Source organism: Crocuta crocuta, unplaced genomic scaffold (genome assembly GCF_008692635.1).
Source record: "Crocuta crocuta isolate KB4526 unplaced genomic scaffold, BGI_CrCroc_1.0 scaffold429, whole genome shotgun sequence".
Taxonomy (NCBI): Eukaryota; Metazoa; Chordata; class Mammalia; order Carnivora; family Hyaenidae; genus Crocuta; species Crocuta crocuta.
In genome coordinates, this window is record NW_027527381.1 from 1,974,562 (window position 1) to 1,988,876 (window position 14,315).

General features: G+C 34.0%; 1 protein-coding gene across 9 annotated transcripts in view; it reads right to left on the bottom strand.

Annotated features, from left to right (window-relative positions):
• The window catches only part of NEK1 (NIMA related kinase 1), a 221,576-nt gene that overhangs the window by 139,510 nt on the left and 67,751 nt on the right, over positions 1 to 14,315 (bottom strand). For 5 of the 9 annotated variants that reach the window (XM_077772766.1, XM_077773048.1, XM_077772966.1 and 2 more), the window contains 5 exons: positions 11,916 to 11,975; positions 11,613 to 11,672; positions 11,471 to 11,518; positions 11,234 to 11,308; positions 5,946 to 6,109 (listed from right to left, as the gene is read on the bottom strand). In XM_077772766.1, the coding sequence (XP_077628892.1) occupies positions 5,946 to 6,109; positions 11,234 to 11,308; positions 11,471 to 11,518; positions 11,613 to 11,672; positions 11,916 to 11,975 (407 nt within the window). Of the gene's footprint in view, positions 1 to 5,314; positions 5,447 to 5,945; positions 6,110 to 11,233; positions 11,309 to 11,470; positions 11,519 to 11,612; positions 11,673 to 11,915; positions 11,976 to 14,315 lie in introns of all 9 variants that reach the window. The other 4 variants (XM_077773233.1, XM_077773111.1, XM_077772902.1 and 1 more) reach the window with 4 other exon arrangements.

Here is a 14,315-nt window from a genome sequence, read left to right on the forward strand (position 1 = left end):
GAGAAAGAGGGGGGGGGGGGGGAGGTAAAGGGTTTTTTTTTTTTTTTTCCAGTTTATTTTGAGAGAGAGAGAGCACGTGAGCAGAGGAGGGGAGAGAGAGATAGAGGGAAAATCCCATGTAGGCTCTGCACTGTCGATGCAGAGCCCCGTGCAAGGCTCGATCTCACAAAATGCGAGATCATAACCTGAGCTGAAATCAAGAGCTGGACATTCAACCAGCTGAACCACCCAGATGCCCCCCAAAATAAGGGCATTTAAATTCTTATAGCACAATTATACGAGCTTGAAGGCTTTTCAATTATTTTTTTCATTTACAAGGAGTTTGCAGTAAAGAAGCAAATCTTTGAAACATGTTTAAACTTGCTTCTTTTCCCCTAATTTAACCTACTATGAATATATCCTTCCAGGATCTGAAATTAAAATAAATATATTGGACTCAGTATTAAGCTGAAAAAATCAAACCACTAAAAAAGGGGGTGAAGGGAAGAGAGCTGTAAAGCTACACTATTGAGAGACAAAGGCAAGGTTTTGTTGAGACCTGATCACATTAATATGTACAAAAACAAAACAAAACTTAAGATGATAGTAATAAATACAAAGGTAATGGTGAGAGAGATGAAGGATGCCCAAAAAGCTCCCCTTGCAACCATCCAAGCAATGACCAAGAAAGGAGATGCTCAACTCAACCTCGAGACCTCTTCATACAGGCTTATTTCTACTATACAGAGGCAAACGTCGAGATGTGAGAGCATCCCAAAAGACCAAACTAATTCAGGCTTAGAACAGCAGTTGTGACTAGCAAGTGCTCATTCTCTGACCAGTGGTATTCTATCACTAAGTTTTAATAGTTGTCAACAATATAAAGAAATGACTACATATTTTCTAAAACTCTAGATTTATTTAATCCAAAAAGATAATCTGTATTCTAAGATTACGTCAGCCTACACTTTTCACATCAAGATGTCCCTTCTTTTATCAAAGGATGGAATCAGGGCTGATAACTTTTAAATGTTTTACTTAATTCTGTGTGTGAGAGAGACAGAGAGAGAGAGACAACTTGAGCAGGGGCAGGTCAGAGAGAGAGGGAGATACAGAATCGGAAGCAGGCTCCAGGCTCTGAGCTAGATGTCAGCACAGAGCCCGACACAGGGCTCGAACCCACTAACGTGGAATCATGACCTGAGCAGAAGTCAGACGCTTAACCGACTGAGCCACCCAGGAGCCCCTGGGCTGATAACTTTTTAAAAATGAACTTGGCAAAATTAAAAGGCAGAATTCCTCAAACAGGTCCTCAATTTTATTTTATAGAGCTAGTAAGTAAATGCCAACCTAAACCAAAGCCAGAATAATGAATAGGCATTAGCCAGGCAAAATGGGCAGAGGCAAAGTTATACTAGATTGAGGGAACAACAGATGCAAAGGAACAAGGATGCGAAAACACACATTTTTTACTTCTTCACTCCCAGAAGTATAGAAAGAGGAAGCACAAAGATAAGGAGTATATAGTATAGGCCTCTATGAGACCTTGTAGGCCATTTAGGGGCTATTATTTGAACCGGGGGCAAGGAAGGGTCATTAGTTCAATTTTTTTTTAATGTATGCTACTTATAAACCTTTTCCAACTATAAATGTATTTGGTCAGATAATTTTTCAGACTCAAAAGTTCATCAAATTTATTCCTGTTAAATTGTATCTAATTCAGGTTCATTGTAGTACGGTCTACTGAGATTATTTTGTTTGCTGATTAATCATACCACACATTTCTTCCCATGTTACACATTTCTTTCCATTTTACATCTTATGAAAATATGTGATGACTATATCCTTTAAGTGTTTCTTAATGCACCCCTTAAAAATGAAGATTAGTTTGAGGAGGACAAGCCTCTAAAATATTTTTATTTGTATGACATGAAAATATTGACCAGCATCTTCTGAATATAATTCTTTACCCAGTTACTAATCCACCTGACAATCTTTATTTATATTTCTTCACCTTACCAACATTGAGACAGGCTGGCAGCAATAAATTGCTTTGGTTTATCTACTCTACTAGGTATCTAATTTTTTCACAATGCCTCTAGGTCAACAGAAATAGCCAATAGTTCTATTTACTGATTAGGTCCAAACTGTTTGAGTAGCGGTCTGTGCTTTGTCCAACAGATATAGTTGTGTTTCCCTTCAAAATTATAAAATATCCATGGCACTATGATATTCCCAATTGCACCACCACACAGTTTGAGAACTAAAGTTCTAGCCTATAATCCTTAAAAAAAAAAAAAAAAGATATATTTGACATAAATCTACTCTCTGTGAATTTATACTTTGTCCAAGTGATTACTACTACTTCCTCCTAAGATGTTTGCAGGCATCACTTTTAACCTTGCCAGGGATCAACATGAAGAAAACTGGTCTAGTTTATAGACTATGTGTTTCGAAAATTATATGATACTTGATGATCATTACTTTTCTGCCAATTCTTGTTTTCCATGTCCTCAAATAAAATCAAAATAAATACACTGAGTAGACATGGAAGTTCATGCAGTCATTGGCGTCATGTTTAATGTTAACTCAGTATTTTAAAATTTTATAACCAACTAAGGCAATAACTTTTTAGCTTATTCACTAGTAATATCTTGAAAAGCTGATAAATCTTTATAAGAGAGTGTTTAAGGAGAATTTTACAGTCAGATGGATTTAATTTATATCTGAACTCTACCACTTACTAGCTGCCTGACCATGCACAAGTTTTAAATCTCTATAAATCCTAATTTCTTCATTTTTACTAAAAGAATAATATCTAAAATAGGGTTGCTGTGATGAATAAATACAACTTGGTATACAATAATACCTACCATCAATAATAATAATTCATGCAACATAAGAAAATGTACACTATATATCTGAATACCACTAAGCCAACAGAGTTGACACAAATGAAATAAAAATGATCTCATAACCACAAATGATTTGAAAACTGAATATTAAAATAGTGAAAATATATCTTCTGTAAAACAAAGACTGATAGAAGATGTGGTATATTGGAAGAGGTAGGTGAGAGAGAAGCAGAGCCATTTACGACAATATGAAATTCAAATACATGCAAACGTTTCAAGGTTACAATAGGAATTTGATGCAAATGGCCTAGTACAGTCCATTATTTGTCATTCCAATTGTGAAGAATCAAGAAACATTGTGGAAGATGAACAATGTGAAGAAGCATAACATAGTTTTCTCTATTTTCTTTATACTTGATGTGGGAAACAAAGAAAATGAAAAATTAAATTTCCTTTCAGATTACAGCCCACTGACAAGTCCCTGAAACAGGCAGAGTGACATTCCTCTAGGAATGTCATCAGCTGCCTTGATGATGACATTTGCTAATGGTGAAAGGCAATCTTAGTTTAACATTATCCTGACCTCCAAGATCCTATAAGTCTACTTTAACATATAAAAATTCCTTTGGAAACTCCTTTTATCTCAGCCACCCTCCCAAGATATATGTTGGTAATCATACTCTAAGCTTATGGCCCCCTGATATAAATCTGAAAGGTCTCATGACTGAGTGTTTAACTAAACAGTAATAAATGGCCTTTTCCTAATATTAGCTACCTCCTCAAGCTTTTGGAAACGTTGTTTCCAAAATACCTTAAACTTACACTATTCCTAATCCCCTCCCAACCTGGAGGTATATAATCAGTCACTTGTCACAACCCGAGTGCAGACCTTTCTGCTCACAGGTCCCATTTCCGTGTTTTAATAAAACCACCTTTTTATACTGAAGACATCTCAAGAATTCTTTCTTGGCCATCAGCTCAGGACCCTAACATTTTCCACATCATACTATGCATATTTATTTTAGATTTGATAAATATATAACTAAATAAAGCCAAATTATATACTAGAAAGATAAATAACACCACAGGATAAAAGCCATGCACAAAATTTGCTTTCCCATTTCATTTAAAAAAATGCTTATTTATGAGTCAGTAGCCTTCCTTTCTCAAAAATATAGAGACTCTACAATTAGTTTAATACTTCAGGCTAGTGTATTAATTCATAATGTTAATTTATATTCACCTCAATTATTTACCTCTGCTCACCTATACTTAAATCTTTATAATGGGGAGGATCATAAAGATTTTTATTACATTCGAAAATATTCTCCTTAAAATGACAAGAAAAAGGCAATGTAACTAAGTTTTCACAAAATGAGATCTGCTCTTTTTTTATATACATATGTTCTATTTTTTTCTTTACATTTTATTTATTTTGAGATAGAGAGAAAGAGAGTGCACAAGCTGGGGAGGGGCAGAGAGAGGGAGAAAAAGAATCTCAAGGCATAGAGAGAATCTAATGGCATAGAGCCTGATGCAGGGTTCAGACTCATAAACCATGACATCATGACCTGAGCGGAGCTAAAGAGTCAGATCCTTAACTGACTGTACCACCCAGGTGCCCCGGTATCTGCTCTTTTTTAACCAGACACTTTATCAAAGAAATGAGAATATGTAAGAAAACACATATGCATTTTTTAAAGTTTATTTATTTATTTTGAGAGAGATCCCATATGTATGAGCATGTGAGGGGGAAAAGCAGAGAGAGAAGGAAAGAGAGAATTCCAAGTAGGCTCCATGCTGTCAGCACAGAGCTCAATATGGCACTTGAACTCACGAACTGTGAGATCATACCTGACCTGAAACCAAGAGCCAGATGCTTAACTGACTGAGCCCCCAAGGTGCCTCATAAGGCACCTCTTAAGAAAAATGGAACCATGCAAATTAAAATTACTGACTGCTATCATATTAAGTTAATTCAATGGACGAAAAGGAAAAAACTGATGAATGGGATCACAGAGAGCCATAAATCAGAGACGAATATAAAGAGAAAACAAGCCAAACAACAAAGAGAAAAAAGTGGGATTCTAAGTGATGTGGGAAAAAAAGACAAAAAGGCATGCTCTGGACTTTTGCATAAAGTGTGATTTCATTTAAATATATTCATATTTATTTAAAGCAAGTGGCTGAAATTATTACAACCATATGTTGGCTCAAAGTTATTACATGTTCTTTTACATATGCTCAGACTATGACATATAAATAAGCTACAAAAATTAGGCTGAAATGAAAAAGCTGCATGTTTGCCACATGCAGTCAAAGACCAAATTTGCACCTGAGAAAATTATTGCTTCCAAAAGGCAAAGACACATTCTGTGTAATCAATACAGAAAATATCTGCAAATTATAGGTACTAAGCTATACATGACATGAAACAAAATTATACACAAGAATGAATTTATGGATCATCATAGTTCAACCTGTTGGTATTGGCTTGTTTAGATACAATCTTCAATCTTTTCAAAGATTTTCTAATAGCATCAGCATTTGGGAAATTGTGATGACCTACGGCCCCATTAGGAAATCCTGGACATATTCCAGGTGAAATTCCTCTGTAGATAAACATGCACAATTGGTGTGGGAAACACAGACAGAAAGAATTGTAGATAAAATTAAACTTCCTTATAACCTGCAATCCACTGACAGATACTTGAGACAGGCAGAGAAGGACATTCCTCCAGGAACTCCCAACTGTCTTGATGCTAATGATTTGCTAGAGAGGAAACAACTTTAGCTTGACAGTATCTAGGCCTCCAGTTTCCTAGGAGTCTTCTTTAACATATGTAAATCTTTTTGGAAACCTCCCCCTTGCCTTTAACTCCCCCAACTCCCAAATATATAACCAATCTCTCCTCACAATCCCAAGGGAGCCTTTTCTGCCCAGGGTTCCTGTCCCCATGCTTTAATAAAACCACTTTTTTGCACCAAAGACATCTCAAGAATTCTTTCTTGGCTTTTGGCTCCAAACCCCAACAATGTTCCACATCACAATGACTTTGATTATTTTCTCTGAAGCAAAGCATACACAATGTCTGGAGAACACAGCCATACCTTTCTGGATGCCTTCGGCCATATATTTCTCCTTTCCATTTAGTTTCATTATCTTCTGCTCTTTGTTTCTGCATTTGATCAAAAATAGCGTGATAATGTTCATACTGTCCTCTAGAAGAAAAAGGTGATGGAGCCACAGCCCCTCCACTGCCAAAAAAGGGAGCCTAGGAATTAAACAAACAGCTCTCACATGTTTATCTCATAAGACCCAAAAGGTCTATAGTACCTTCAAAAGAAACAAAATTTTTCAACACTTGGCTTTTAAAAATCAATTACCTAATTTGAACATATTAATAAACATACAGCTTAAAGCAAAATGTTTTCCTACTGTCTTATAATCATTAACAATCAAAAAGTAGTATACTTTGTTACTAAGAATAAAGTATAATTTAACAAACAAAAATATAAAAAGCCATTAAAGTCATGTAAATATTGAAAAGTCTGGTCTTAATAAGTTTTGAAACAAGTTTCTAGTACACAGTTTATGATGCCATTCTATTAAGTTTAAATATGTACAGCTTATACGTAGAGCCTGCTTTTATAACCCTCAAATTTATACTTAACAAAAACATTTACATATGGTATTTAATAAATCTCAAATCCCTCAACAAACAGTAAAAGACATAAACACCACTGAAACATAGTCTATATGTAAAATACAGCAAAATGTATGTGTTTATCCTTAATCAGTTTATAAACATGGGAAACAAAGCACAAAACTAGAAAACCATTTCATGCCTGTGGTAAATGAATGGTAGCAGGCACACTTTAAAGTAGTTAAGTAGTAAAACTAACTTTCACAAACCAGAAAAAATTTATTAGAAGTAAAAATTCCTCAAAAAAAAAAATGACATTGGAGAAATATACTGTTCAACCCAGCCTTGAAAGCAATACAACAAAGAGAGATTAAATGATTAAATATGAGCCAGGGTATTAAAGTAAAAATAAGCGATGTGTGTATAATATTTGAGTGTTGACAGCAGGAGGAAGAAAGTATGCAAACAAATATGATTAGAAGGCAGGCAGCAATCACAAGAGGCTAGTATATCTAACTGCTATCGAGTCTGGATGTTTGAGTTCATATAATAAACAACAGAAAGTATTTATAAACTTTCTGACAGGTGTAGAATACCAAAACTGTTTTAAGAAGGTGACTCAAATTATGCATGATAAAGAGGAATGACAAAGAGTACAAGGTAGAGGAATTAATCAGAAGGCTTACTATACTGATTCCAAGCCACAAACCTAGGAGTAAAAAAAGGCAATCAATGAAAAAGGGAGGGAGTTGTGGATTCTTTACAGGAATAACACAGGATGAAGGCAGATTTATAAGGCCACAATCACTGAGACATAAGAACTTAAGCATGTGGAAAAGTCAGTAAACAGGGATGTCAGACAAGGATAGAGTTAAAAGTAAATTTGTAAGTCATGGTGAAAAAATTTCACTATAAAGAGGAAATCAATAACCTCAAATGCATAAGTCACTAACACTGAAAACAAAACAAACTCATAGTACTAAAGTTGAGCGGTAGCATTTAAAAACCTGCTTTTGGGGAGCCTTGGGTGGCTTAGTCAGTTGAGTGACCTACTCTTGATTTCGGCTCAGATCATGATCCCAGGGTAACGGGATGGAGCCCCACACTGGGCTCCATGCTGAGTGTGGAGCCTGCTTAAGATTCTCTCTCCCTCTCACCCTTCCCCACTCAGGCATGAGTGTGCATGTACACACTCTCTCCAATTTAAAAACAATAATAAACAAAACATTTTTTGTGTGAAGTGATGAGAACAGAAGTCAGAACACTGACAAGTAAACTAAACAAAGACTTTCTAGATTGATAATAGCTTAAGGAAGAAATCTAAGAAAAGATGCAAAGAAAAATACTAGAATCAAATAAAATATTTCAGTGTACCCATTGAGGTAAAATTTGTATCAACATCTTGTCACAGTAAGTTGCATATAATATAAGCAAGCATGAGTTTTTTTGAAACCATCTTAAAGATGACTGCAGATAACTGAATAAAGATGTTTGAGTAGCAAGAGATGAAAGTTGTCAGAAATAGGGAAGATGACTAATTAAGCAGGAAACTCCATTAAAGCAGTCATTATACATATCCTCAAAATATGCATCTCAAGGCAAGAATCAAAATAAGAATTCTGATAAAAGGCAGTTGCATCTCCTACGAGATTGATTACCCTGAGTTTAGTCTAGTGCTATTATCACCTTGACTTGCATTTGAGTCTTCTCATGTTTCTCTTTAGCAAAAATTAAAGTATGCTAACATCTCTGAAGATGCTTATACTGAAAACAATGCTGAAAATACTGTACTAGAACACTGACACAATATGGTCTTTCAAAAATCACCTTCTTCCCCAATTGTAAACATATGTTAATGAGTTCTGACATTAACATATATATATGGCACATATATATGTGCCATATATATATGTGCCATATATATATATGTATATACACACACACTTGTATAACCACTACCACAATCAAAAGCATATCTGTCACACTCCAAAAATTTTCCTCTTTGTTTCTTTGCAGCCAATATCCCTTCTTTCCAACAACCACTGATCTGTTCTGTTACAGACTGGACTGCCTTTTCTATAATTTCATATAAATGAAATCCTACAACATGTACTCTTATGTATGGCTTCTTTAACTCAGTATAATGGTTTTGGCTGATCCATGTTGTTGCATGTATTAACAGACTATTCATTTTTATTGCTGAGTAGTATTCCAATATATTTTTCTCGAAAAAAATATTTTCACACCACCAATATGCCTCTTACATATTATGATTACCAAAATATGAAACTATGTATGTGGAACATTTTCTAATTTTTTAAACACACATTAATATCAGAAAAGGATGAAGCAGTAAGTCCCAGATTTTGCATACAGTAAATAATCAGACAGTTGATTATTTATACTCTGAATAATACCTTATTATTTAGAGATTTATACTAATAATATTAATTTTGAAATATATCCTTTAGTTTCTGTTTTATCTTTATTTAAGGGATCTCCTTAAGTTGAGTGACATTATACTGAGCCTCCAGGTCCTTATCAACCCTACAGAAATCAAACAGCCTAAGAAGTTAAATATTTCAAACCCCTTGGGAAATAAGTACAGACACTAACAAAGAATTTACTTTAAGTCATGGGAAATAGTTTTATTAGTCCTCAGAGAAATCATTATAGAAATTTATAAGATAAAGCAGAAATCTATTAAATACATACTATCTAATACTGTAGCAAAACTGTCTCAATCAGTTATCAAACAACACTGATTGGACTTTAGGACTAAATACACCTTTAAACATCATAGGAAAAAAATATATTTTATTGCATATCAGAAGATATATGCAAAAGGAAAAGAAAAAAAATCAAATTCTCAACACTAACTATAGACTTGATATAAAATGTTTGACAAAATATAAGTGCCCATACTTCAACTGGTTAAGTTTTAGTTTCCAATCGGGTAAGATATGGAGTTAGTTATTTTAGAATGGGACAAATTCTGAGTCATTCCTTATCATTCAGAAGGTAAAAAGTTCTACTTCAGAGTAAACTACAGTACAAAAATGGTAAAGTATAATTTTAAAGATAAAATTATATTACTATAACTTGATATATTAATACAGAATTAGAAAAACTTTTACTGAATTATTAACATGTAATATAAAAAAATCAAGAAAGTCAGGACAGAACACACATATCTACATAAAACTTTTATTTCAAATCATAACTTTTGGGGAAAAGAAGTAAAAATGGTAATTCAGTCAATCTGACAACTCCACTGGGCACCTAAATACCATGTGTTAACTAAAAGTTGACTGGATAACATATATTAAAATTATAATACAGAGGGGAAAAAAGTACATCCATTTTTTATTGCTGTGTCACAAATCACCACAAACTCAGTACCTTAAGACAATACCCATTTATTATCTCACTATTTCCCTGGCTCAGGAGTCTGGATATAGTTAGTTGGGTCCCCTGCTCAGGATCTCACCAGGAAGCAAGCAAGCTGTCAGCCAGACCTGCAATTCTCATCTGAGGCTTAGGATCCTCTTCCAAGTTCACTGGTTCCTGGCAGAATTCATTTTCTTGTGGCTCTAATAGCTAAGGACACCATTTTCTTGCTAGTTGTTGGCCAGAGGCCATTATCAACTCCTGAAGGCTTCCTTGTCACATGAATGTTTGCTTTTTTCCAGGCCAGCAGAAGCATATCTCTCAGACTTTCTTCTCCCCTCTAGTCTTTTATGAAGGAATCTCATCCAATGTCAATGATAATCACAGGAGTGAGTATCCCATCACCATTTACCATGTAACATAACCTAATCAAGTGAGCTATGACATCACAGGTTCCACCCACACTTAAGGGAAGGGAATAGAAGGTATCTACACTAGGAATCAGAAATTTGGAGGACCATCTAAGAATTTGGCCTATCACAGATATGAAAGGAGGCTACAAGAGCAAAGGAGAAAATGTAGGATTCAGATAAGTAGAACAAAGAAAGAAACAAGAAGTTAACATATGAATCCTTGCTAAACATACTCCAGGCATTGTTCTTGAATTTTTTTTAAATGAAGTAGTTAAGTGTCAGAAAAGTAACTTGCCATAGGTTTTATAGTGTGGATCTACCCAAGAAGAATGCTTGACTTAACATGCCTAGGTAACTGACTAGCTAGGTAATTTGTTACCTAGGTAAATGGTTGGATGTGGGAGTAAGAGTGAGGAGGCAGGACAGGTGCTATCAAGTAAAAAGAAACACAGTACAAAGACAAAGAGATCAGGCAGACTACACAGAAGAAAGAAACTATAGTACAAGGTATGGCCTTTAGTTCAGCCTCACTTGAGCACACAGTGTGTTGGTAGGGAAGGGATGGAGATGAGCTTGGAGAGACTGGCAGGGGCCAGAGTAACAAGGATCTTATGAAAGTTAATCGTTAAGGCTAGATGAAGCAACAGAAGGATTCCAGGCAGAGGTGCCAAACGTTATTTTAAAAAGATTCTTCTGGAAGAAAAGGTATATCATAGCCTTCACATCAAACTGTTTAAGCAATTTTAACAATGTCAGGTATTAATTATCAATACAAGCTATATATGAAGTACATGCAGGAAAACTAAGAATTAATAATAGATGAAGAATTTTAGGTATGAAGTTAATCCTTTCCCCACCAAAAAAAAGCCAATTATATACATTTCAAAGAGCATGGTGAAATTGGAGAAAACACTGCAGTAGTGTAACCATACTGATATCAAATGCCTACCTTTACTTCACCACTTCCACCAGCACTTAGCACGTTTCTCCATCCTTGCTCCCTGGCCCTATTTATTCTCTCCAACTTTTGGGGAAAAGAAACAAACAAAACACAATTTCAAGTATTTAATATAAAGTACATGAAACATATTTACTAATACAATGGAAATCAGTGTATTCCTTTAAAAAGAAAATGTGTGTGGTGAGGAGGTGGAATGTACCATGGAAAAATGGATTATTCTCTTACCCTTTCCTTTTCCTGTCTTTTCATCTGTTCAGCCTTCATTAAACTAATCTGTAACAATTTTAAAGACAAACTTCTTAGAGCTCTTGAAACTATTATCATCCTCAACTTGGCAAGGGAAGAAAAATAAAAGCAAAAAAACTACCTGATCCTTTTGTTTCTTTTCTTTTTCAATAAATTCCAACCTTCTCTTTCTTGCTGCTTCCTTAAATAAAAAAAGAACAGTTTTATCAAAAATTCCTACTTTTTCTGGTTTCATAAGGAAAGTTAGTGCACCAATAGTAGATGTATGCCCAGGGAGATTAGGAAAAAAAAAAAAGAATTCATGTTGGAGGTATCTGTTTGAAAGAAATAAGGAGGAAAGGTTTGAAGGTTTTATAAGACTTTGTTTCTTTTCTTATAAATGTTTTTGCAAAGCTTTAAAATAAGCAGACAGATGTCTTTATACCTCAAACATTTTCCTCCTTTCTTCTCCAGGATTCACTTTCTTCACTGGAATTTGATGGGCCTGGACAAAAAGTAAAACTACAAATTAGATAAGGATTTTGAAGTACTCATTGGAAAAATTCAGTATTTATGGAAATTCAAAATAGGAAAAAGGTAAAGTCAATACTGCCATGACTCTGTCTTAAAATACATTATCCCTACAGTTATACAACAGTAGGGAACTTCAACACTCACTTATATCAATGGATAGATCATCCAGACAGAAAATCAACAAGGAAATAGTGGCTTTGAAAATCACATTAGACCAAGTGGACCAACAGATACACATAAAACATTCCATCCAAAAACTTCAGAATACATATCCTTTTAAAGTACACATGGAACATTCTCCAGAATGTTAGGCCAAAAACAAGTTTCAATAAATTAAAAAAGATTAAAACCATGTCACACATCCTTTCCAACCATAATGATATGAAATGAGAAATCAATCACAAGAAAAAATCTGGAAAGGACACAAATGCATGGAAGCTAAATAACAAGCTACTAAATAAGGAAGGATCAACTAAGAATTCAAAGAGAAATAAAAAAATTTCATGGAAACAAATGAAAATGAAAACACAACAGTCCAAAATCTTTAGAATCAAATAACAACTGTTCTAAAAGGGAAGTATAGAGCAATATAGGTCTACCTCAAGCAACAAAAAGATCTCAAAAAAACAACCTAACTTTATATATAAAGGAGCTAGAAAAAGAACATGGCCCAAACCCAAGAAATAATACAGATTAGAGTAGGTAAAAAAATATATATATGTATATGTATATGTATAGATATACACATATATTTATATGTAAAAATAATATATGTTATCCCTAAAAATAAAGAATGACTGTAATGTTTGATATCATGTTTGTTGAACAAAAAGAAACCTTAGATTCAAAGAAACTGTGCAAAAATGTCTTCCCCAATCACTAAGTTTTGTCCTCAGATACAGAGGTTAATTTTCAGTTTCCTAATATGAGAACAGAATGTCATTTAGAAAGCCCAGTATTGGAGAGATACATTTTTCTAAAAAAAAAAAAAATGTAGTTATACAGTATACATTTACTATATAATATATGGTCACTGTACAATGATATTTATATGCATGAGTAAGTAACAAGTTAGTCGACTTCACTCTCTATTTCTATGGGTAATCGTCAATATTTTCATGAGTATCCTTCCAAAACATTGACTTATACACTTAAATATATACATAACCATATATATACACAGAGTTTTAGATTTTTATTCTTCTTACATAAATGTAGTAATAATGTGTTATGAAATAGAAAAATGTTTTTTATTATTAACAGTGTCCCCTGACATTTCCATACTGTAGTAAGCACATTAACAATGGCAACGTTCCGTATAACGGATATAATTAATTTATATTACCATTCCTCTAGGGATGGATGACTAGGTTGGTTCCATTTTTTTCCTACTCTATATGGCTGTAAGGCACTGTCTTGTACATATATCCTTGTGCCATATGCAAGTCTGTCAGAAGGGCAATTTTCTAGACATGGAATTACAGAATAGAACTTAAATGTTGAGAAAAGCTGCCCTCCCCAGAGGCTGCATCAAATTATACTCCCACCAAAGAACTCACTTACACACATTCTCACAAATACTGAATATTATCAATCTATCTTCAATTTCTGCTTTTTGCAAAGACTCAGAATATTTCCCATTACATAGATATTAACATTTCTTCTTTTATATACCAACTGTTCATCTAATTGTGGGGTCATTCAACTTAGGAGCTCTTTGCATAGTGCAGAAGACAAGACTGTCTATAACAGATGTTACAAATATCTTCCGTATTCTTTTGGTTGCTATTTGTTGTATCTTTCATTACACAGAAGTCTGTAATTTATATATAGTTAAATTGTCAATCTTTTCCTTTATGATATCTGCATATACTGTTTTGCTAAGGAAGACATTCTGGACCTCAATATTATATTTTGTTTCTGCTACTGAGTTTCATTTTTATATTTAAATCTTTAGATTTAGATTTTTAAATGTTTGTAGTTTGGTTTTTATTTTAAATCTATCTAAAATAAATTTTTATTCATGAAATGAACTGGGAATCTAAGTTTTCTCTCTAGGAAATTCAATTATAACAATTTATTGGCTGATATGGCTTTTACCTCCTACCACTCCCCACCCCCCCTTAGTTTAAAATCCTCATAAATCTTGTAATAAATTCACAGACACATGGGTCAGTTTCTAGAATTCTCTATTCTATTCCACTTAATCATTTCCTCTTTTTTCTTTTTCTTTATTGGGCTATAAAGCCACCTATAGGAAAGCAGATATAAGATCTATACAGAGGTTAGCAAAAACAAAGACAATACCCAT